Below are 24,386 nucleotides of genomic sequence, written 5' to 3' on the forward strand. Positions count from 1 at the left end.
TGGGGAGTAACTTCATGGGAAAGGGGCGTGGCCACAAAATAATACTGATTTATATTACCTAGCACAGTTGTCTCCAATATTCAAATTATGGCAACAGTGCCAAATACATAAATGCCCCCACAGTGCAGGTACAACCCCCCCCCCCCCACAGTGCAAAATACATAAATGCCCCCACAGTGCCAAATACATAGATGCCCCCACAGTGTCAAATACATAAATGCACCCACAGTGCCGGTACATAAATGCCCACACAGTACCTGTGCCAGCGATGAGGGAGGGGGAGTGCAGTGGGAGACGGGCGAGTGGGCCGCTGCTGAGCGGGTGGGTGCTCATCAATTTCCGTGGGTGCTCGGGCCCTCAAGCACCCACAGAATCGGCACCTATGCTGTGTATCACCAACTGTCACATTTTAAAAATCCACAGTTGACCTGGAAAACATTAAATATTAGGGATCCTGAGGACCGAGTTTGTAAACCACTGGATTACAAGTATGCTGCACAGTTATGCTGCTTTCCCACTGCCTACACGGGTAATGACCCGTTTTTTTTAAACGGGTCTTTAAACGGGTAAGAGCCATTAAGACTCTTTCCCACTGCAGCTTTTAAACGGTAAATTACCGTTTAAAAGCTGTTTTTGTCACATTCCCACTTACCCGTTTAAAAACCCGTTTAAGCAGTGTAAAGATAGGGGGGGGGGGGAGAATTAAAAAAAAAAAACGGCGTGGGGTCCCCCCCACTGCCGTAACCAGCACCAGGCTGAAAGAGCCGGGGCTGGTAATAAAAAATCAGGAAACCCGACAAATAGGGGTTCCCTGATTTTTTACAACCAGCCCCAGGCTCCAGGTCCGGGGCTGGTTCCCAAAATACGGGGGACAAAATGACTAGGGGTCCCCCGTATTTTAAGAACCAGCCCCAGACCAAACAAGCCAGCAGGGTAATGTCACAGCCGGGGGACACTTATAATATAAGGTCCCGCGGCCAAAACATTCTCCCTACCGACCAGTCAGCCTGGCCAGGGGCCCTGGGGGAGTGGGGACCCCCCCAATAAAGGGGTCCCCCCCCTCCAGGACTTACCTGACCAGGCTGAAGCCTGGTGCTGTCCTCGATGCCCCTGGGCGGTGGGCATCGAGCTGATGGTATGGTGTAAAAAATAGAATAAAAACCATTGTCTTTTACTGGTGAACTATGAGTCCCAGCAAGCCTCCCCCGCAAGCTGGGACTTGGAGAACCACAAGTCCCAGCCTGCGGGGCATTAAAGGGCCCGCTGGGTCTTGTAGTGCCACAGTAAAAGAAAGAGTTAAATAAACACACTGACACACGTGAAAAATAAAAGTTTAATACATACATAACACATACATACTGATACTTACCTATCTTGAGCCCGTAGGTAGCCCTGGTCCTGATGTCCTGGTCCGTGTCGGCGTCTGTATCCATGTCGGCATCCCTGTCGGCGACGGCGTCGGCGGTCCGGAGTCCGAAGAAATCCATTTGGGAAGCTGTGGAAGGAAACCATACTCACCTGTCCCAGCGCGACGTAGTCCAGGTAAGGTCTTTGCAAAAAAAACAAACCGGGAACGCGAAACCAGACCGGACTGACGGAGACGCACGTGTGTTTGTTTACATCGTGCGGCTCCGCCTCCCGAATGCCGCTATTGGCCGCCTTGCGGCCTAGCGGCTCCTGATTGGCCGCTAGGCCGCAAGGCGGCCAATAGCGGCATTCGGGGGCGGAGCCGCACGATGTAAACACACCGTGCGGCTCTCTGCCTGTTCGCTTGGTTCGGGTGTCGGTTTGTTTTTTTTGCAAAGACCTTACCTGGACTACGTCGCGCTGGGACAGGTGAGTATGGTTTCCTTCCACAGCTTCCCAAATGGATTTCTTCGGACTCCGGACCGCCGTCGCCGTCGCCGACAGGGATGCCGACATGGATACAGACGCCGACACGGACCAGGACATCAGGACCAGGGCTACCTACGGGCTCAAGATAGGTAAGTATCAGTATGTATGTGTTATGTATGTATTAAACTTTTATTTTTCACCTGTGTCAGTGTGTTTATTTAACTCTTTCTTTTACTGTGGCACTACAAGACCCAGCGGGCCCTTTAATGCCCCGCAGGCTGGGACTTGTGGTTCTCCAAGTCCCAGCTTGCGGGGGAGGCTTGCTGGGACTCATAGTTCACCAGTAAAAGACAATGGTTTTTATTCTATTTTTTACACCATACCATCAGCTCGATGCCCACCGCCCAGGGGCATCGAGGACAGCACCAGGCTTCAGCCTGGTCAGGTAAGTCCTGGAGGGGGGGGACCCCTTTATTGGGGAGGTCCCCACTCCCCCAGGGCCACTGGCCAGGCTGACTGGTCGGTAGGGTTAATGCTTTGGCCGCGGGAACTTATATCATAAGTGTCCCCCGGCTGTGGCATTACCCTGCTGGCTGGTTGTGCCTGGGGCTGGTTCTTAAAATACGGGGGACCCCTAGTCATTTTGTCCCCCGTATTTTGGGAACCAGCCCCGGACCTGGAGCCTGGGGCTGGTTGTAAAAAATCAGGGAACCCCTATTTGTCGGGTTTCCTGATTTTTTATTACCAGCCCCGGCTCCTTCAGCCTGGTGCTGGTTACGGCAGTGGGGGGGGACCCCATGCCGTTTTTTTTTTAACGTGTAAGGGCTACCCCTTTCCCACTGCCGAAAAAACGGCTCTTACACGTTAAAAACACTGCTTTTTACACGGGTAACAAAAACCGGTATTTGTTACCCGTGTAAAGCAACCTGGAGCTTTCCCACTGCAGCTCTAGCCGTTTAAAAAGGCTAAAAAAACGGCATTTACACGTGTAAAGCCTGCAGTGGGAAAGGGGCATTAGGCTGTGGTGAAGGTTAGAGTCAGGGCTTCAATTAACAATGTTACCTTTATTTATTTACAGTTTCTTATATAGCGCCGCAGATTCCGTTGCGCTTTACAATAGTAAACAGTGTTGACATTATTATTTGACGTTAGACATCCTGAATGTCATTTTGTAACATACACCCCATTAGGGCTTTCAGTTCCACTTTGATAGAACAGTAAGGCTGAACAGCTCTCTGCTGACAATCATTGGTCTCTGGGCATCAAAATAACATGACACTTTGCTCTGGGCCTGGTGACTACAGCCACCAGCTAACACCGATAGACACTGGATTCCTCACTTCACTCTGTCAGAGCCGGCCCTAGCCTAAATTACGCCCTAGGCAAGATTTTGACTGTTGCCCCCTAGCACTGCCACTAGTTCCGTCTCCCCTTTCCCAGCACCATCAACCCTCATCATAGCAGTCATCATTTTGGTGTCCCTACCCGCAATATTTTAAATAGAACCAGCACACCCATTCGGTGCCTTTTTTGCTGAAAATTCGTCTTATTTGCATTGTTATGACCAGCACACACAAGGAGCTTCTTCTGATTAAAATGATATGCAGCATGCCTATATTCTGTGTGCGACTGTGGCTGTACCTGCATACGGAATGCTATGTTACAGTGATTTCCATGAATACACTATTTCATATGCAGGTACAGCCTCACTCACACACAGAATATAGGCATGCTGCATATCATTTTAATCAGCAGAAGCTGCTGATGCCCCTAGGCATTCCAAATGCCCTAGGCAATTGCCTAGTTGGCCTATGCCTAAGGCCGGCCCTGCACTCTGTTATATCTGTGATTCCGATATGAAGGCTTTTCTGTTTAGAAAATACAAGAATGTGTCACATCACAGCAGCGAGCGAGCATGTGTGTGTGTATGTGTGTCTGTGTGTGTATAAATACGTGTGTATACATTTGCTGGGATTTACCATTTTTTATTGTTGTATATAAAAGTATTTGTAGCTGTCATCAATCATAATTATACACTAGTGGGAAGGATAAACATTTACACAATGCATATTCCTGTCACGTAACATATACATATGTGCAAATAGGGATATGTTTTATGAGCTGTGTCACAGATGCTCATTTTAAATTCCATCGATGTTACCGAGAGCTCATGAAAGCAGGAATGTAACTGTCCTGTCAGTGACAGAGAGTTCCCGAGGCGTTTTCCGTATTCACGAATCTTATTCACTCACCGATACGGTTTTAGCTGTCATAATAATAACAACAATATAATGGACTCTGGGCCAGATGCACTAAGCTTTAAAAGTGATAAAATGGAGAGTAATAAACAGCCAGCCAATCAGCACCTACCTGCCATGTCACAGGCTGTGTTTGAAAAATATCAGGTAGGAGCTGATTGGTTGGTTGTTAAGTGCTAAGTGCATCTGGCCCTATTTCACTATGGTCCTGATTCAACATCAGACAGCCTGCAGCAAATTCAATGCGGGGACCGGTGGTGTGGCGCTGGGCATGCGTATTGGCGAATATATGAATGTGCAGGGTCGCTGTGCGAATGCCTTTGGCGACTATCACAGTCGCCGAGGTGTCCGCACAGGGGGGGTCGGGCAGGGGGAGGAAAGGGGGGCTGGGGCATGGGGACACACAGCGTTTCCTGGGTGTGCCCACAAAAAACAGTAGGTGCACCCACAAAAAAACACGGGGCGTCTCCACGCAAATGCAGGTGGCTCGAAACCCGCACGCGGCGGGTGACTGACGTCACATGAATTAGCGCCCGTCCAGTTCGCTGACGTTTTCGAGCCAAATAAAAGTATGATTTGCAAAATACTGTGAACGGGTGAAAAATCATTCGATGGTCGGCAATCATCGAATTATTTTTCCCCTATACGCACACATCAAATGGATGTGTCAGCATGCACTTCTATTCGCATGCTTCTGAGGGGATTTGTAGTGCGGTGGGGCGTACGTTCGCCCGGTGGGCGGTGTTAAGCCGCTCGATAAGTAGCAAACGACCATTAGCTTGCGAGCGGTACTGAATCAGGCCTTTTATGTAGATGACGGATGGTCTTGTGTAAATTCTCTGAATCAGTTTCTCTCTCTCTGTGCAGATTAGATGATATCCTGGTGGGAGCGCCTCTCTACATGGACCGCGAGTTTGAGAGTAACCCAAAGGAAGTGGGGCGAGTCTACCTCTACTTGCAGGAAAGCCCCCTCATATTCAAAGACGCCCAAGTGCTGAATGGGATGGAGGTGTTCGGCAGATTTGGCAATTCTATTGCAAATTTAGGGGATTTAAATCAAGATGGTTATAATGGTAAATGTCCTTACTTATCTATTAGTAGTATGTATTACCTTAGTATTATTAGTAGTATGTATTACCTTAGTATTATTAGTAGTATGTATTACCTTAGTATTATTAGTAGTATGTATTACCTTAGTATTATTATTAGTATGTATTACCTTAGTATTATTAGTAGTATGTATTACCTTAGTATTATTAGTAGTATGTATTACTTTAGTATTATTAGTAGTATGTATTACTTTAGTATTATTACCTTAGTATTATTAGTAGTATGTATTACCTTAGTATTATTAGTAGTATGTATTACCTTAGTATTATAAGTAGTATGTATTACTTTAGTATTATTACCTTAGTATTATTAGTAGTATGTATTACCTTAGTATTATTAGTAGTATGTATTACCTTAGTATTATTAGTAGTATGTATTACCTTAGTATTATTAGTAGATGTATTACCTTAGTATTATTATTAGTATGTATTACCTTAGTATTATTATTAGTATGTATTACTTTAGTATTATTACCTTAGTATTATTATTAGTAGTATGTATTACCTTAGTATTATTAGTAGTATGTATTACTTTAGTATTATTACCTTAGTATTATTAGTAGTATGTATTACCTTAGTATTATTAGTAGTATGTATTACCTTAGTATTATTAGTAGTATGTATTACTTTAGTATTATTACCTTAGTATTATTAGTAGTATGTATTACCTTAGTATTATTAGTAGTATGTATTACCTTAGTATTATTATTAGTATGTATTACCTTAGTATTATTATTAGTATGTATTACCTTAGTATTATTATTAGTATGTATTACCTTGGTATTATTATTAGTATGTATTACCTTAGTATTATTAGTAGTATGTATTACCTTAGTATTATTAGTAGTATGTATTACCTTAGTATTATTAGTAGTATGTATTACCTTAGTATTATTAGTAGTATGTATTACCTTAGTATTATTAGTAGTATGTATTACTTTAGTATTATTACCTTAGTATTATTAGTAGTATGTATTACCTTAGTATTATTAGTAGTATGTATTACCTTAGTATTATTAGTAGTATGTATTACCTTAGTATTATTAGTAGATGTATTACCTTAGTATTATTATTAGTATGTATTACCTTAGTATTATTATTAGTATGTATTACCTTAGTATTATTATTAGTATGTATTACCTTGGTATTATTAGTAGTATGTATTACCTTAGTATTATTAGTAGTATGTATTAACTTAGTATTATTAATAGTATGTTTTACCTTAGTATTATTAGTAGTATGTATTACCGTAGTATTATTAGTAGTATGTATTACCGTAGTATTATTAGTAGTATGTATTACCTTAGTATTATTAGTAGATGTATTACCTTAGTATTATTATTAGTATGTATTACCTTAGTATTATTATTAGTATGTATTACCTTAGTGTTATTAGTAGTATGTATTACCTTAGTATTATTAACCCCTTCCCGACATTTGACGTACATTTACGTCATGGCCGGGAGGTACTTCCCGACACATGGCATAAATGTACGTCATGAGTTTAAACTGTCACTGCGTCTCGAGACGCAGTGACAGAGGGACGATGTCTGCTGTCCCTGACAGCAGACATGTCCCTGCATGCCCAGGGGGGGCTGCGATGCCGCCCCCCCGTCGGCGATCGCTGTGATTGGCTGTTCAGTGTGAACAGCCATTCACAGCGTTTTCCTGTGTTACCAGCGAATCAGACGCTCGGTAACACAGGTGTCAATCACCGCCGGGCGTCAGGGGGCATGAGGGGGTCATCGGTGACGATGACACCTCACCCCACCCTCACCCCACCTGCCCCCAAGGCTGTGATTGGTCCGTGGGACCCACGGACCAATCACAGCCAAGGCGCGACATTTAAACTGACGGTGACTGCGCTGCAGACGCCATTCCGGTCTGGAATAGCGTGCAGAGCGGTCACCGTGCCTGCCTGCCGTGAATACCGACCTGATCCTTGCTAATACTTACCTGATCCTTGCAAATACCTTACCTGATCACCTTATCACTGCTTGTAGCGTGCTGGACGCTTCCTGGATCTGACTTCCTGAGACTTCCTGCTGCTGCTGCAGTGTGATAGAGAGATAGAGAGATAGAGAGAGAGATAGAGAGAGATAGAGAGAGATAGAGAGATAGTGACAGAGAGAGCTATATTTTGTGTCTGCTACCCCCCCTTTTTGGGGGTGCAGGGGTTTTCTATATATAAATAACTGTCAGTGCTGCTGCTGCAGTGTCATACAGTGATAGATAGTGATAGATAGTGATAGATAGTGAGAGGTAGAGAGATAGAGAGATTTGTGTCTGCTACCCCCCCTTTTTGGGGGTGCAGGGGTTTTATTTTATATATATAACTGTCAGTGCTGCTGCTGCAGTGTCATAGAGTGATAGATAGTGATAGATAGTGAGAGATAGAGAGATAGAGAGAGATAGTGACAGAGAGTGATAGAGAGTGTATATTTTGTGTCTGCTACCCCCCCTTTTTGGGGGTGCAGTTTTTTTTTATACATATAACTGTCAGTGCTGCTGCTGCAGTGTCCTAGAGTGATAGATAGTGAGAGATAGAGAGATAGAGAGAGATAGTGACAGAGAGTGATAGAGAGTGTATATTTTGTGTCTGCTACCCCCCCTTTTGTGCTGATCAGTATATCTGTGCTGATCAGCAACTTTTTGGGGGCGCAGAGGTTTTTTTTTTATATATATACCTGTCAGTTGCTGCCAGTTGCACTGTCAGTTGCACCAAAGGTTGTGCACCTGCTGTCCCTCACTGGTAATCAGTGTCGCATCACTGATCACCTTTTTTTTTTTTTGTGAGTGCTGTGGGGTCTTTTTTTAATTTTTTTTTTACACACACTGATTTTGTGGGTGTCCTGTGGCCACTGTGCGCCGATCAGTGACGTACATCACTGATCAGCTTTTTCGGCACAGGGTTGATCAATTTTTTTTTTTTTTTTGATCAGATTCCTGTTGCCTTTGAGTGCTGTTCAGTGACAGACGTTACTGACCAACATCTGTGCTCAATTTTTGGCGCAGGACCTTTTTTTTTTTTTTTAACCCCTTCAATTTTTTATTTTTAACCCCTTCATTTTTTTTTTTTTTTATTGGTATAAAGTATTTTTTTTTCTGCACTACATACACACTACACACTACATACCCCCCGGGTTGAAATAAAGTTTGTACCCCCCCCTACACTATACACGTGTTGAAACATTTCACTACCAGTAACACAAAAATAAAAATGGCATCCCAAATGTCCTCCCGAAAGTCCTCCCAAATGTCCTCCCAAATGTCCTCCCAGTCATCCAGGAGAATGTATTCAGTGGAGGAGGCATATGCCATGCTTGCCTCTGACTCTGACACAGGCAGTGATGCAAGCGGGGAATTTGAAGGATTCGTCTTAAGCTCCTCTTCCTCCTCTGGTGATGAGGGACCCCCTCAAAGACGCCCCCGTAGATCAGCTGAGATTCCCCCCCCAATAATTGATCTAGTATGGACCCCACCACCAGACAATTTTGAGCCCCAGGTTCCTGAGTTTTTGGCCATGCCAGGAATCCAATTTGATTCCACAGGTCTCAGAGAAATTGACTTTTTCAAATTATTTTTCTCTGATGATTTTATAAATTTAATGGTGGACCAAACTAATTTATATGCCCAGCAGTTTATTGCTCAAAACCCCACGTCATCATTTGCTAGGTGGACCCCTGTAGATGCAGTAGAGATGATGACGTTTTGGGGTCTGGTGTTTCATATGGGCATAGTAAAAAAGCCAGAAATTAGGCAATATTGGAGTACAGATGTTCTGTACAGTACTCCATTTTACCGTATGGCCATGCCCCGGACTCGATTTGAGACAATTCTTAAATTTATACATTACACCGATAATGCACAGTGCCCACCCAGAGATGATCCCACCTTTGACCGGCTATTCAAAGTCAGGCCGGTCATTGATCATTTCAGTGCCAAATTTGAAGAGGTGTACATCCCTGAAAAATTTATTTGTATCGACGAGTCCCTTATACATTTTAAAGGAAGGGTTAAATTCCGCCAGTACCTTCCCAGTAAGAGGGCAAGGTATGGCATAAAAATGTATAAACTGTGTGAAAGCACCTCAGGGTACACCCACAGGTTTAGGGTTTATGAAGGGAAGGATTCAAGAATTCAACCGCCAGAATGCCCCCCCTCCCTCGTAGGTGTTAGTGGGAAAATTGTCTGGGATTTAGTGCACCCCTTCCTGGATAAAGGTTATCACCTCTATGTGGATAACTTTTACACTAGCATCCCCCTGTTTAAGGCCCTTGGTTCAAGAGGTACAGCAGCTTGCGGTACTGTGCGCAAGAACCAAAGAGGCCTCCCAAAAACGCACATTGCCCAAGTAATGAGAAGGGGTGAAAGCAGGGGAATATGCAACGAAAATATGTTGTTGGTCAAATATAAGGACAAGAGGGATGTCCTTATACTGACAACAATTCACGGAGACAGTACCACCTCCGTCCCTGTACGAGGTACCAGTACCCACACCTCAAAACCTAATTGTATCCTGGATTACAATAGGTACATGGGCGGAGTGGATCTTTCAGATCAGGTACTGAAGCCGTACAGTGCCCTGCGGAAAACAAAAATCTGGTACAAGAAGGTGGCCGTGTATATCATCCAGATGGCACTGTATAACGCTTACGTGCTATTCCGTTCTACCGGCCAGAGGGGGACATTTATGCACTTTCAAGAGGAAGTCATAAAGGGCCTAATATTTGGGAACCAGCAGACAGAGGGCCCCAGTACTTCTAGTACTGGCCCCCGTATTGTACCAGGGCAGCATTTTCCTGATGAAATCCCCTCCACTGGAAAAAAGGGCAGGACACAAAAAAGGTGCAAAGTTTGCTATAAAAAGGGAATAAGAAAGCAAACTATTTTCCAGTGTGACACTTGCCCCGACAAACCCGGCCTATGTATAAAGGAGTGTTTTAAAATATACCACACATCTATGGAATATTAGGTTCATAATTTCACCGTGCTTCGGGGGTCTTTCTAATGCCACATAGCACCCACCATTCATTCCACCAGAATCTGAGCCGCAAAATCCAAAAATCACTCCTTCCCTTCTGAGTCCTGCCATGCACCCAACTGGTATTTTTTGGTCACATGTGAGGCATTGCCGTACTCGGGAGAAATTGGGGCACAGATTTTGGGGTGCTTTGTCTCCTTCATTCCTTGTGAAAATGAAAAATTTTGAGCCAGAACTGCATTTTTGTGTAAAAAAATGTAATTTTTCATGTTCACTGCCCAGTTTTATCAAAATTGGTGAAACCCCTGGGGGTTTGAAATGTACACTATACCCCTAGATGAATTCCCTGAGGGGTGTAGTTTGCAAAATGGGGTCACTTGTGGGGGGGTTCCACTGTATTGGTGCTTTGGGGGTCTTGCTAATGCGACATAGCACCCACCATCATTCCACCAGAATTTGTGCTGCAAAATCCAAATATCACTCCTTCCCTTCTGAGTCCTGCCACTTTTTGGTCACACATGAGGCATTGCCGTACTCGGGAGAAATTGGGGCACAGATTTTGGGGTGCTTTGTCTCCTTCATTCCTTCTGAAAATGAAAAATTTTGAGCCAGAACTGCATTTTTGTGTAAAAAAATGTAATTTTTCATTTTCACTGCCCACTTGTATCAAAATTGGTGAAACCCCTGGGGGTTTGAAATGTACACTATACCCCTAGATGAATTCCCTGAGGGGTGTACTTTGCAAAATGGGGTGACTTGTGGGGGGGTTCCACTGTATTGGTGCAACATAGCACCCACCATTCATTCCACCAGAATCTGTGCTGCAAAATCCAAAAATCACTCCTTCCCTTCTGAGTCCTGCCATGCACCCAACTGGTATTTTTTGGTCACATGTGAGGCATTGCCGTACTCGGGAGAAATTGGGGCACAGATTTTGGGGTGCTTTTTCTCCTTCATACCTTCTGAAAATGAAAAATTTTGAGCCAGAACTGCATTTTTGTGTAAAAAATGTAATTTTTCATTTTCACTGCCCACTTGTATCAAAATTGGTGAAACCCCTGGGGGTTTTAAATGTACACTATACCCCTAGATGAATTCCCTGAGGGGTGTAGTTTGCAAAATGGGGTCACTTGTGGGGGGGTTCCACTGTATTGGTGCTTAGGGGGTCTTGCTAATGCGACATAGCACCCACCAAAATTCCACCAGAATCTGAGCTGCAAAATCCAAAAATCACTCCTTCCCTTTTGAGTCCTGCCATGCACCCAACTGGTATTTTTTGGTCACATGTGAGGCATTGCCGTACTCGGGAGAAATTGGGGCACAGATTTTGGGGTGCTTTTTCTCCTTCATACCTTCTGAAAATGAAAAATTTTGAGCCAGAACTGCATTTTTGTGTAAAAAATGTAATTTTTCATGTTCACTGCCCACTTGTATCAAAATTGGTGAAACCCCTGGGGGTTTGAAATGTACACTATACCCCTAGATGAATTCCCTGAGGGGTGTAGTTTGCAAAATGGGGTCACTTGTGGGGGGGTTCCACTGTATTGGTGCTTGGGGGGTCTTGCTAATGCGACATAGCACCCACCAAAATTCCACCAGAATCTGAGCTGCAAAATCCAAAAATCACTCCTTCCCTTCTGAGTCCTGCCATGCACCCAAATGGTATTTTTTGGTCACATGTGAGGCATTGCCGTACTCGGGAGAAATTGGGGCACAGATTTTGGGGTGCTTTGTCTCCTTCATACCTTCTGAAAATGAAAAATTTTGAGCCAGAACTGCATTTTTGTGTAAAAAAATGTAATTTTTCATTTTCACTGCCCACTTGTATCAAAATTGGTGAAACCCCTGGGGGTTTGAAATGTACACTATACCCCTAGATGAATTCCCTGAGGGGTGTACTTTGCAAAATGGGGTGACTTGTGGGGGGGTTCCACTGTATTGGTGCAACATAGCACCCACCATTCATTCCACCAGAATCTGAGCTGCAAAATCCAAAAATCACTCCTTCCCTTCTGAGTCCTGCCATGCACCCAACTGGTATTTTTTGGTCACATGTGAGGCATTTCCGTACTCGGGAGAAATTGGGGCACAGATTTTGGGGTGCTTTTTCTCCTTCATACCTTCTGAAAATGAAAAATTTCGAGCCAGAACTGCATTTTTGTGTAAAAAATGTAATTTTTCATTTTCACTGCCCACTTGTATCAAAATTGGTGAAACCCCTGGGGGTTTGAAATGTACACTATACCCCTAGATGAATTCCCTGAGGGGTGTAGTTTTCAAAATGGGGTGACTTGTGGGGGGGTTCCACTGTATTGGTGCTTGGGGGGTCTTGCTAATGCGACATAGCACCCACCAAAATTCCACCAGAATCTGAGCCGCAAAATCCAAAAATCACTCCTTCCGTTCTGAGTCCTGCCATGCACCCAACTGGTATTTTTTGGTCACATGTGAGGCATTTCCGTACTCGGGAGAAATTGGGGCACATATTTTGGGGTGCTTTTTCTCCTTCATACCTTCTGAAAATGAAAAATTTTGAGCCAGAACTGCATTTTTGTGTAAAAAAATGTAATTTTTCATTTTCACTGCCCACTTGTATCAAAATTGGTGAAACCCCTGGGGGTTTGAAATGTACACTATACCCCTAGATGAATTCCCTGAGGGGTGTACTTTGCAAAATGGGGTGACTTGTGGGGGGGTTCCACTGTATTGGTGCAACATAGCACCCACCATTCATTCCACCAGAATCTGTGCTGCAAAATCCAAAAATCACTCCTTCCCTTCTGAGTCCTGCCATGCACCCAACTGGTATTTTTTGGTCACATGTGAGGCATTGCTGTACTCGGGAGAAATTGGGGCACAGATTTTGGGGTGCTTTTTCTCCTTCATACCTTCTGAAAATGAAAAATTTTGAGCCAGAACTGCATTTTTGTGTAAAAAAATGTAATTTTTCATTTTCACTGCCCACTTGTATCAAAATTGGTGAAACCCCTGGGGGTTTGAAATGTACACTATACCCCTAGATGAATTCCCTGAGGGGTGTACTTTGCAAAATGGGGTCACTTGTGGGGGGGTTCCACTGTATTGGTGCTTTGGGGGTCTTGCTAATGCGACATAGCACCCACCAAAATTCCACCAGAATCTGAGCTGCAAAATCCAAAAATCACTCCTTCCCTTCTGAGTCCTGCCATGCACCCAACTGGTATTTTTTGGTCACATGTGAGGCATTGCCGTACTCGGGAGAAATTGGGGCACAGATTTTGGGGTGCTTTGTCTCCTTCATACCTTCTGAAAATGACAAATTTGGAGCCAGAACTGTATTTTTGTGTAAAAAAAATAATTTTTCATTTTCACTGCCCAGTTGTACCACAATTGGTGAAACCCCTGGGGGTTTGAAATGTACACTATACCCCTAGATGAATTCCCTGAGGGGTGTAGTTTGCAAAATGGGGTCACTTGTGGGGGGGTTCCTAACTTTTAGCATCTTATGGTGCCTAGAAACCTACATGGTGCCTAAAAAATAATCTCATAAAAAGGAGGCTCCAAAATCAAGTAGGTGCTCCTTCTATTATGAAGCCTGTGGTTTGGTCACCGTGCACACTAGGGCCACATATAGGATATTTATGAAAACAAAAGAATTGGGGGAATCAATTTTCAGTCACATTTCTCTAGTAAAATGTACTGTGTTCCTTAGAAAAATGTATTAAAATTGCAAATCTGCAAAAAAAAGAAATTTTGAAATTTCACCTACACTTTGTTTTAATTCCTGTGAAACACCTAAAGGGTTAACAAACTTCCAAAATGCTGTTTTGAATACTGTGAGGGGTGCAGTTTTTGAAATGGCATCATTTATGGGGGTGTCTCACATACAAGTCCCTCAAAGTCACATCAGAACTGAACTGGTCCCTAAAAAAATCAGTGTTTGAAATTTTCTTGAAAATTTGAGAATTTGCTATTCATATTGTAAGCCTCCTAGTGTCCCAAAAAATTAAAAGGAAGTTGAAATAATGATGTCAACATAAAGTAGACATATGGTCTATGTTAGTTATTCACTATTTTGAGTGGTAAGATTATTTGTCTCACAAGCAGAAAATTTAACATTTTGCAAATCGCTAAATTTTCCATTTTTTCACGATATTTTGGTATTTTTCACAAAAAAACACAGACTGTATCGACCCAAATTTACCACTAATTTGAAGTACAATGTGTCACGAAAAAACAATCTCAAAATCACTGGGATAAGTAAAAGCAAAAAAAAGTTATCCCCACTTAAGTGAGACATGTCAGATTTGAAAAAAAGGGCTCTGTCAGGAACGCAAAAACTGGCTCTGTCAGGAAGGGGTTAATAGTATGTTTTACCTTAGTATTATTAGTAGTATGTATTACCGTAGTATTATTAGTAGTATGTATTACCTTAGTATTATTAGTAGCAGGGCCGTTTCTATACAATTTAGGTCCCAGGGCAAAGGAATAAAAATGCGCGCCCCCCCCCCCAAAAAAAGTTAACGCGACAGAGAAGAAACTGTGCGCGCCGCATGCGCGCGCCGAAATAGGGGGCGTGGTTTCTTTTTAAAAGGGGTGTGGCTTAATATAAGGGCGTGGTCTAGCAGCAAAACAATTACCTTACATCTCACCTTTGCAACCTGCATGTCCGCAGGAATTGTTATTGTACTCCCGCACTTTAGGCTACTACTTAAATCATTAAACACTATTTATCCGTGATGACAATTACACATTACGCCGCACACCGTGATGACAATTACACATTGTCGCACACCGTGATGACAATTACACATTATGTCGCACACCGTGATGACAATTACACATTACGCCGCACACTGTGATGACAATTACACATTACGCCGCACACTGTGATGACAATTACACATTACGCCGCACACCGTGATGACAATTACACATTGTCGCACACCGTGATGACAATTACATATGATGTCTCACACCGTGATGATAATTACACATTACGCTGCACACCGTGATGACAATTACACATTGTCGCACACCGTGATGACAATTACACATTATGTCTCACACCGTGATGACAATTACACATTATGTCTCACACCGTGATGACAATTACACATTATGTCTCACACCGTGATGACAATTACACATTATGTCTCACACCGTGATGACAATTACACATTACGCCGCACACTGTGATGCCAATGACACATTATGCCGCACACTGTGATGCCAATTACACATTACACTGCACACTGTGATGACAATTACACATTACGCTGCACAATGTGATGAGCCCACCAATGTTCGATGCCCACCAATGTATATATTTTTATATGCCCACTGCCCAGCAATGTATATATTTGTATATGCCCACTGCCCAGCAATGTATATTTTTATATGCCCACTGATGTATATATTTTTATGCCCACCAATATTTATATGCCCACTGTCACCAATGTATATTTATTTAAACACCACTGCCCACCAATGTTTATTAATAATAGGCAGTAACATATATATTGCTGGCCTGCGCCATTAATTTATACGTTACCACCTATTGTTAATAAACATTGGTGGGCAGTGGTGTTTAAATATACATTGGTAGCAGTGGGCATATAAACATATATACATCAGTGGGCATATAAAAATATCCACATTGGTGGGCAGTGGATATATAAAAATATACACAATAGTGGGCATATAAAAATATGTACATTGGTGGGCAGTGGGCATATTAAAATATATACATTGGTGGGCAGTGGATGTATAAATATATACACATTATTGGGCAGTGGGCATATTAAAATATATACATTGGTGGGCAGTGGGCATATTAAAATATATACATTGGTGGGCAGTGGATGTATAAATATATACATTGGTGTTCAGTGGGCACACTTCGCACCCCCCCCCCCCCCATTCCCTTCCCTTACCTTAAGCGGTCAGGGTGGCTGTCAGGCAGCTCCTCTCTCCATGGCATGCAGCAAGTCTTGCTGCGCTGGCGCTGCTCCTTGTTTATCGAGCGCGGCGTGACGTCATTATGTCACGCCGTACACATCGGTGGGGGATTGTTTAGACTGCAGCAGAGTCCCGGCGGCCAGCTTGTTGCTGGAGCCAGGACTCCATTGCGCAGTCGCAATATCCCGCCACGGCCGACGGACCCGTGATCGTGATGATCTCGGAGTCGGGCGGCGGGTGCAAGGGATAGGAAGGGGGGAGGCGGCAGCGCTGGAGAAGCTGCCGGGCGCCCCAGCTAATTATCAGAGGCGGACAAGCCGTGCGGTGCCCCGGGCTGCTGCACGGCTTGTCCGCCTCTAAAAACGGCCCTGATTAGTAGTATGTATTAACTTAGTATTATTAGTAGTATGTATTACCTTAGTATTATTAGTAGTATGTATTACCTTAGTATTATTAGTAGTATGTATTACCTTATTATTACTAGTAGATGTATTACCTTAGTATTATTAGTAGTATTATTACCTTAGTATTATTAGTAGTATGTATTGCCTTGGTATTATTATTAGTATGTATTACCGTAGTATTATTAGTAGTATGTATTACCTTAGTATTAGTAGTAGTATGTATTACCTTAGTATTATTAGTAGTATGTATTACCTTAGTATTATTACCTTAGTATTATTAGTAGTATGTATTACCTTAGTATTATTAGTAGTATGTATTACCTTAGTATTATTAGTAGTATGTATTACCTTAGTATTAGTAGTAGTATGTATTACCTTAGTATTATTAGTAGTATGTATTACCTTTTTATTACTAGTAGATGTATTACCTTAGTATTATTAGTAGTATTATTACCTTAGTATTATTAGTAGTATGTATTGCCTTGGTATTATTATTAGTATGTATTACCGTAGTATTATTAGTAGTATGTATTACCTTAGTATTATTAGTAGTATGTATTACCTTAGTATTATTACCTTAGTATTATTAGTAGTATGTATTGCCTTGGTATTATTATTAGTATGTATTACCGTAGTATTAGTAGTAGTATGTATTACCTTAGTATTATTAGTAGTATGTATTACCTTAGTATTATTACCTTAGTATTATTAGTAGTATGTATTACCTTAGTATTATTAGTAGTATGTATTACCTTAGTATTATTAGTAGTATGTATTACCTTAGTATTATTAGTATGTATTACCGTAGTAGTATTATTAGTAGTATGTATTACCTTAGTATTAGTAGTAGTATGTATTATGTGGGGGTGGTCTAACGATGGGCAGGAACACAAAAATAAAACACCTTGGCCCCCAGATGAACACTGTAAAGTACAGTACAGAGTCCATGACGGGCTTATCTGCATACATGACACAGGAGAGACCTTATGTCAATGCCAAGTTAAAAATGCAACTCCGGCTCCGGCAACACACTCAATAAATGCTTACGGCGCACTAGTGGAGGAAAAACGCTGCCATAGACCATTGTTCTGCTCTAATGTTCCTACAAATAAAGTTTTTTTTTTGTTTGAAAAGAATCCTGTGTTATTTTAAGGCGGTCTGCCTTTAAAGCAGAAGCTAATTAATTGTAGTATACATCGTTACCCCCATCCCGCAGTGTCCTTCCCAGTCATCACTGTGCACAGTAGTGAGTTCTATTTTTATTCCTCCTCAGAGTTGGCGTATTGTGATAAGAATTCCGTGTCCTCCCCATGTATGAGCTCAGCCTCTGTCAGCTGCATGACCTTCCGTTCACTGGTGTCCTGACTTCACAGCTTTGCGCACTCCATTCCATATAGAATGCAGCTATGAGAATGACCTTTCAATTAACCCCAATTTCTTTTTTTTTTCCTTTTAAACATGTCTGCCGGTTCCCTAATAACAACCACATTTACTGCAGAGCTTTCCTAATTAATGTTCCTCCTTAGGGCCTGGAACAGAACGTAGAATGAGAACTTCAGCATTAACACAGTCAGAGTCAGAACAAAACTTTATCATTTGTTTAAATAAAATAAAAAAGTTATTTTCAAAAACATGGCATCAAAACGGTTTCACTTCCTAATCTTGAACATTATACCAGGTTCTGTCCTTGTTGCAGGCAGGGGATAGGTCAGGGACACATTGTATAAGGGTTTAGGGGAGAGGGAAGGTTAACACATTTATCTGACCCCTGTCGGGATTCTCACCATCGTTATGACCACCTGGATCCTGACCGCTGCTGATATGTATATATCCCATTTGGCATGTATATATCTACACCAGACAAAAACGTCAAGGGGGCAAGACCAGCTCCAGGAGAAGTACTGTACCACACTTACTGTAATGCTGGGTACACACCAGGACGACTAGGGCCCGATCCCCACAATCTAGATCCAATTCCGATCAATTGGATGTAGATTGTGTGCTGATTGGGCCCTTTTCTGACCTGGTGTGGACCGATACCGATCCGATGCGCGGTCCCGCGGGTCGGTCGTTATTGAGATCCTACCTGCTGCAGGTAGGATCTCAATGACGACCATACAGCCGAGTGCAGGTCGCCATCGGATCGGACCCGCTCACGGTGCACATCGTGAGCGGGTCGTGCGCCCCCGCGTCACCGTGAGCGGGTCGGACGAGACACTGACGACCCGCTCACGATGTGCATCGTGAGCGGGTCGTCCTGGTGTGTACCCCGCATTACTGATGTACACTGAGCCCTGAGTCTGGTTGGCTCCCCCCCAAGCAGCCACCACCGATGAAGACACATCCCCTCGTATGTCACCGGCACACATCATCCCGCCTCCGTACCCATTGGAATGCCCAGCGGTTTCATTTGAATGGCCATGATATGCTGTGTGTTCCCTTGGGCTACTCCATCCTCGCTGCCGTCCGCCCCGGCCTGCCCCGATTATTGTGAACGGTTCAAGTTGCCAAAGCCGTTCTCAAAGGGTTGGTGCACATGTGAATAATATACCACGCACGTGCGCAGAGCCTCAAACATCTGAAAGGGGCCGAATGAATTACAATCACCCCCCTGGTGCTCATGTAGACGTGCGCACATATACAAATACAAAGCGTCAGCTGTGCGTACAATTCCTGCATTTAGGAGTAACGAGGCCATCCCCAGTGAGTTACATATCATTTGCCTCATTTTGCAGATGTTGCAATCGGAGCTCCGTTTGCAGGGGATGACAGAAAGGGAAGAGTATTTATCTACAATGGAAACAAGAAAGGGTTAAACAGCATCCCTTCCCAAATCCTAGAGGGGTCATGGGCCTCGGATTCGCTGCCTGCAGGATTTGGCTTCACTCTGAGAGGCGATTCAGACATAGACAAGAATGATTATCCAGGTATGTTTCATGGTTTTGTTTTTTTATTGTTAATTCTGTTGAGAAATGTAATTCCATCCCGGCATCGTCTGCAAATATCATCACATCCTCTCTGGTCACATAGGAGGAGGCATCGCTGCGTCTCACACTGTGTATAGATGGGGCTCTCCAATAACGCTGCCGAGGGCTGATACTTAGCTGCAATATCAAACTGCACGAGAAGGGAACTGTCCAATGTCCGCTGACATAACACATATTTATCCCTGCTTATTATCCTGAGACTGTGTGTTCTTATATGTGGAATGTCACTGCTTGCTTTTAAATGGGTGTTGATGCCCGCTCCGGGCGGCCGGCACCTGTCCCAAATTTGGAGATCAGCGGCTATCTGAAGAGTAAGCATTGACTGACTTTTCAGACTGCGGGCAGGAGGCGAACATACGCAGCCCTAGATTACAGGTCTGAATCAGACCCTTAGTTTCATAGGGAGGGATTCTCTAACATCCGCGCCCCCTTACTGCCGCACATCGCCAGCTACCGCACACCTAATTATCACATATGCTGTAACATCCGCACCCCAGCTCCGCCGCACATCGCCAGCTAACGCACACCTAATTATCACATATGCTGTAACATCCGCACCCCAGCTCCGCCGCACATCGCCAGCTACCGCACACCTAATTATCACATATGCTGTAACATCCGCACCCCAGCTCCGCCGCACATCGCCAGCTACTGCACACCTAATTATCGCATATGCTGTAACATCCGCACCCCAGCTCCGCCGCACATCGCCGGCTACCGCACACCTAATTATCGCATATGCTGTAACATATGCGATAATTATGGCAAAGGACAGCTCTTGCGTTAAGAGCTGTCCTTTGCGATCTTGCCTGGCGATGTGCTGCGGGTCCCGGCAGCTCCCCCCTCCCTCCATTACCCGGGGCTGCTGCTGCTGCCGGGTGGCCTCTCCTCCTCCTCCCTGAACCCGGAAGAGGATACAGTGCAGGGAGGAGGTCACAGGTCCAGACAGCACAGAGCTGTGATGCCTGGACACAGCAGGTGAGGGGGGGTGTCGGCGCGAGGCGGCGGGGGGGGGGGTCCGTTCCGGGCGGCTTGGGTGCGTTAAGAAGCCCATAGGCTTCTATGGGGTATCGCCAGCTTTTGCTGGCGATACCCCCCGTAGCGAAAACCCGCCGGGTTTTGCTGCATATCAAAATGCGGTAAAAACCCTGATAACGGGGTTTTCTCTTTCAATGGTCCTGGTGACACAGCTCAACACTGGGATGTAGGAGGGTCCGAAGGAGCCAGGCACCTATCCTAAAGCTTTAGAGGGTAGGCTCCTCCCCTACTGCATCCCTGGACTCTTCAGTTCGTGTTAGGTGCCCACTGGAGTGGGTGCTATTCTAAAGGGCTGCGGGAGCAGCCGAAGAAATAGAGTAGTTAGGGAATTTTTATTGTTTTATTAACTTTCACCCTAGCTAGGTAGGCACAGTGTGAGGATTCTCATAGTGAATCCTCACACTGCTAGCGCAGCAGGAGCTGACAGAATCGCGTCCTGTCAGCTCACTGTGCACAGGGGAGACGCTGTCTGGCCTCCCTGTGCAGCGCTTTTAGCCTCTTTTAAGAGGCTGCCTGGGCTCCGGAGCATCCTGAAACCGGCTCCACGTTTAGGTGGGGATCATGGGGGACAGGCGCTCCGTGATGGCGGCCGCCATTTTATGCGGAGCTTACACGCTGAGCTCCTGATTGAGAGGACAGCAGCGCTGTGACAGGCATGTTCCAAGTGGTCCCCATTCGAGGGGGAGACACTGGAACTAGGAAATCCTACCTAAGGAGCGGCTGGCTGGGGGTGGTTGGCGCCAAAAGGTCACGGACCCCGCAGCAGCAGGGACTTTTGGTCTCTTCCTTCACTCTGACTTTGGCGCCTTTCAGAACGCTTGCAGCGGAGCTGAGCTGGATAATTGATCCTGGCAGAGTGACTTGGATTTCCTGGGCATCGCTTCCCCGCAGTTGAAACCAACAGACAGCTAAGTGACTGGGTGCATTGCCTCTGTATAAACGCTTGTACATTGTTTGCACTGTGTATACTGATAGTTATACATTTATCGCTTACATCATGTCTGAGCATCAGGCTGTGGTTTTGGGGGAGGGAGCCCTTAGTGCACTGAGCGCGTGCAATGTTTGCACACAAAAGTTTGTCCCTGAGCAGATGGCCAAGGGGGGCTTATGTATTACTTGCGCTGATGTGAGACCCATGGGCAGTGAACCCCATAGGGCTGAGCAGAGTGAACCTGCGTGGGCCAGTGCCCTAGGCAGGTCAGTAAACGCTTTGGTGCAGCTTCTAGACAGGCAGAGTGATGTGTTGGTAGAATCACAGAGACCTATGCCATCATCTCAGCAGTCTTCTGGCTCCTTGCCTCTTACCCAGGCAGATCCTGCGCTTATTCAGGTGATGCAGGATACTGCAAAGGGGATCAACAGGTTCAGTGAAATACTGGACAAAATGGATGATGTGGCAGGGACCCCTAAAAGGTCTTATGCTATGCCTACTGTGGTAGATGAGGAGGAGGGAGCGTATACTGACACCCCCTGGGATCAGGGTGATGATTTTGAAGAGACCTCTGCTGCTGGTATAGAGGATCTTATTGTAGCTGTGAAACAGGCTTTAAAACTGTCTGTGGAGGATAAGACTCCTGTTAAAGGTGTTTTCAAGCGACAGCGGAAGGAGGCTGTTACTTTTCCTTCAGATGAGGGGTTGCAGGAATTATTGGAAGGGGCTTGGAAAACCCCGGATAAGAGGCTACAGATGCCTAAGAGATTCCTTAGTCTGTACCCCATGCCAGAGTCTCATGCTGAACTCTGGGAAAAGGTGCCTGTTGTGGATGCTTCAGTGGCACGTTTATCCAAAGCTACGGTATTGCCTGTACAGGGCGGTGCAGCTTTTAAAGATTCTGTGGATAAAAAGCTGGAGGGAAACCTCAAGGCTATTTTTGAAGGGGTGGGGTTTACCCTACGCCCCCTTATTGCTTCAGCCTGGGTCTCTAAGGCCATGATAGAGTGGGCTGGTGAATTATGCACCATGCTGCAAGCTGACCCTGGTGCTTTGCTTATAGCAGAGAAGATTAAGGCTGCTGCAGAATATGCGGTGGAAGCAGAGGAGGAAGCTCTTAAAATGGCGACCAGAGTGTCCACAGTCTCTATTAATGCCAGGAGAGTGCTCTGGCTTAAGGCCTGGGAAGCGGACAATGAGTCCAAGAAGGCCCTAGAAATGTTAGCTTTCAAAGGAAAGTTGCTTTTTGGTTCTGAGCTAGAGGAAATTATAAAGCAAGCCACGGGCGGCAAGAGTACATTTCTGCCGGCCCCCTCAGCAAAGCAGACATCCAGATTCGCTGCTTTTAGGCCGTCCTTTCGGCCCTCCCCTAGAGGTGGTGCGTCCTTTCGAGGACAGTCTTTCAGGGGAAAGTTTCAGGCCTCTAGGGGCAAAACTCAAAGGTCCAAGTTTGGCTCCTTCCATAAGAAGCCTGCCTCCAAAGGAGAGGACAAACCCTCCGCATGACTGTCAGGGGATAGGCCCGACAGTGATAAAGGTGGGGGGGGCGTCTCACACATTTCAGGGACGCATGGGCTTCTCTAGACCAGGATTCCTGGGTCTTAGAGATTATTACCCAGGGTTACAAAATCCCTTTCAGAGGGTTGCCTCCGAAGAGGTTCATCCCCACACCCGTGCCGAAACAGGCGCTCCTTCGCACAGCTCTTATGAGAGCGGCTCATTCCCTTTTGGAAAAAGGGGTGGTTATTCCAGTTCCCAGGGCAGAGTGGAAGAAAGGCTTTTACTCCACGCTGTTCCTGGTGCCCAAACCAGACGGGTCTTTCAGACCAATACTAAACTTGAAATCCTTAAATGTCCATCTATGGGTAGACCATTTCAAAATGGAGTCTTTAAGGTCAGTACTCCTGAGTCTGGACCAGGGAGAATTTTTGGCGTCCATGGATGTCCAGGACGCATATCTGCACGTTCCCATTCACCCGGAACATCAGACCCTGTTGAGGTTTGCTATAGGAGACCTGCATTTACAATTCCGGGCGTTACCCTTTGGGCTAGCGACCGCGCCAAGGGTATTCACAAAGATAATGTCAGTGATGGCGGCGGTGCTGAGGCTCAGAGGAATCACAGTAATACCCTATTTGGACGATCTCCTGTTCAAAGCAGGGTCAGCAGCCATGCTTCAAAGTCACTTGGCAGAGGCCATCAGTTTTTTGCAGGCTCACGGCTGGATTTTAAATTTACAAAAATCTCAGTTGGTACCATCACAGAGGCTTCAATTCTTGGGAGTCATACTGGATACCCATCTCCATCGGGTTTTTCTCCCGGAGGTAAAGGCCAGGGATCTGGTCACTCTAGTGCAGGAGATTCTCAGAGCTCAGAGCTTGTCAGTATGGAGGTGCCTCAAGCTTCTGGGGAAAATGGTGGCGTCATTCGAGACGCTTCAATTTGCCAGGTTCCACTCTCGGGTGTTCCAATGGAACATTTTGTCAGCCTGGTCAGGAAACACTCTGACCATGAAGGCGAAGATGATAGTGCTGTCTTCGGACACTCGAGACTCCTTGAAATGGTGGACAGAAGTAGATTCCCTTCAGTGGGGTCGGTCATTACAGACTTGGGACTGGTTGGTAGTAACTACCGACGCCAGTCTCAGGGGCTGGGGAGCAGTAGTCCTGGATCTCAGGCTGCAGGGCCTGTGGACGGCAGAGGAATCAGTGTTACCAATCAACATCTTGGAGCTGAGAGCTGTCTGGAAAGTGATTTCCTTGGCGGGAGACAGGTTACGGAACCTCCCTTTGAGAATTCAGACCGACAATGCCACAGCTGTGGCGTATCTGAATCACCAGGGAGGTACACGCAGCAGATTGGCCATGTGGGAGGTGTCCAGAATCTTCCTATGGGCGGA

At 45.0% G+C, this 24,386-nt stretch overlaps 1 protein-coding gene across 1 annotated transcript in view; it reads left to right on the forward strand.

The window, feature by feature from the left end:
• ITGA8 (integrin subunit alpha 8) overlaps window positions 1–24,386 on the forward strand; it is a 188,007-nt gene that overhangs the window by 80,332 nt on the left and 83,289 nt on the right. The window contains exons 12-13 of the mRNA XM_083189390.1: window positions 4,962–5,167; window positions 19,267–19,458. Of these exons, the coding sequence (XP_083045516.1) occupies window positions 4,962–5,167; window positions 19,267–19,458 (398 nt within the window). The remainder of the gene's footprint in view (window positions 1–4,961; window positions 5,168–19,266; window positions 19,459–24,386) is intronic.

The sequence above is a fragment of the Crinia signifera genome, chromosome 5 (genome assembly GCF_055691185.1).
Source record: "Crinia signifera chromosome 5, ASM5569118v1, whole genome shotgun sequence".
Lineage (NCBI taxonomy): Eukaryota > Metazoa > Chordata > Amphibia > Anura > Myobatrachidae > Crinia > Crinia signifera.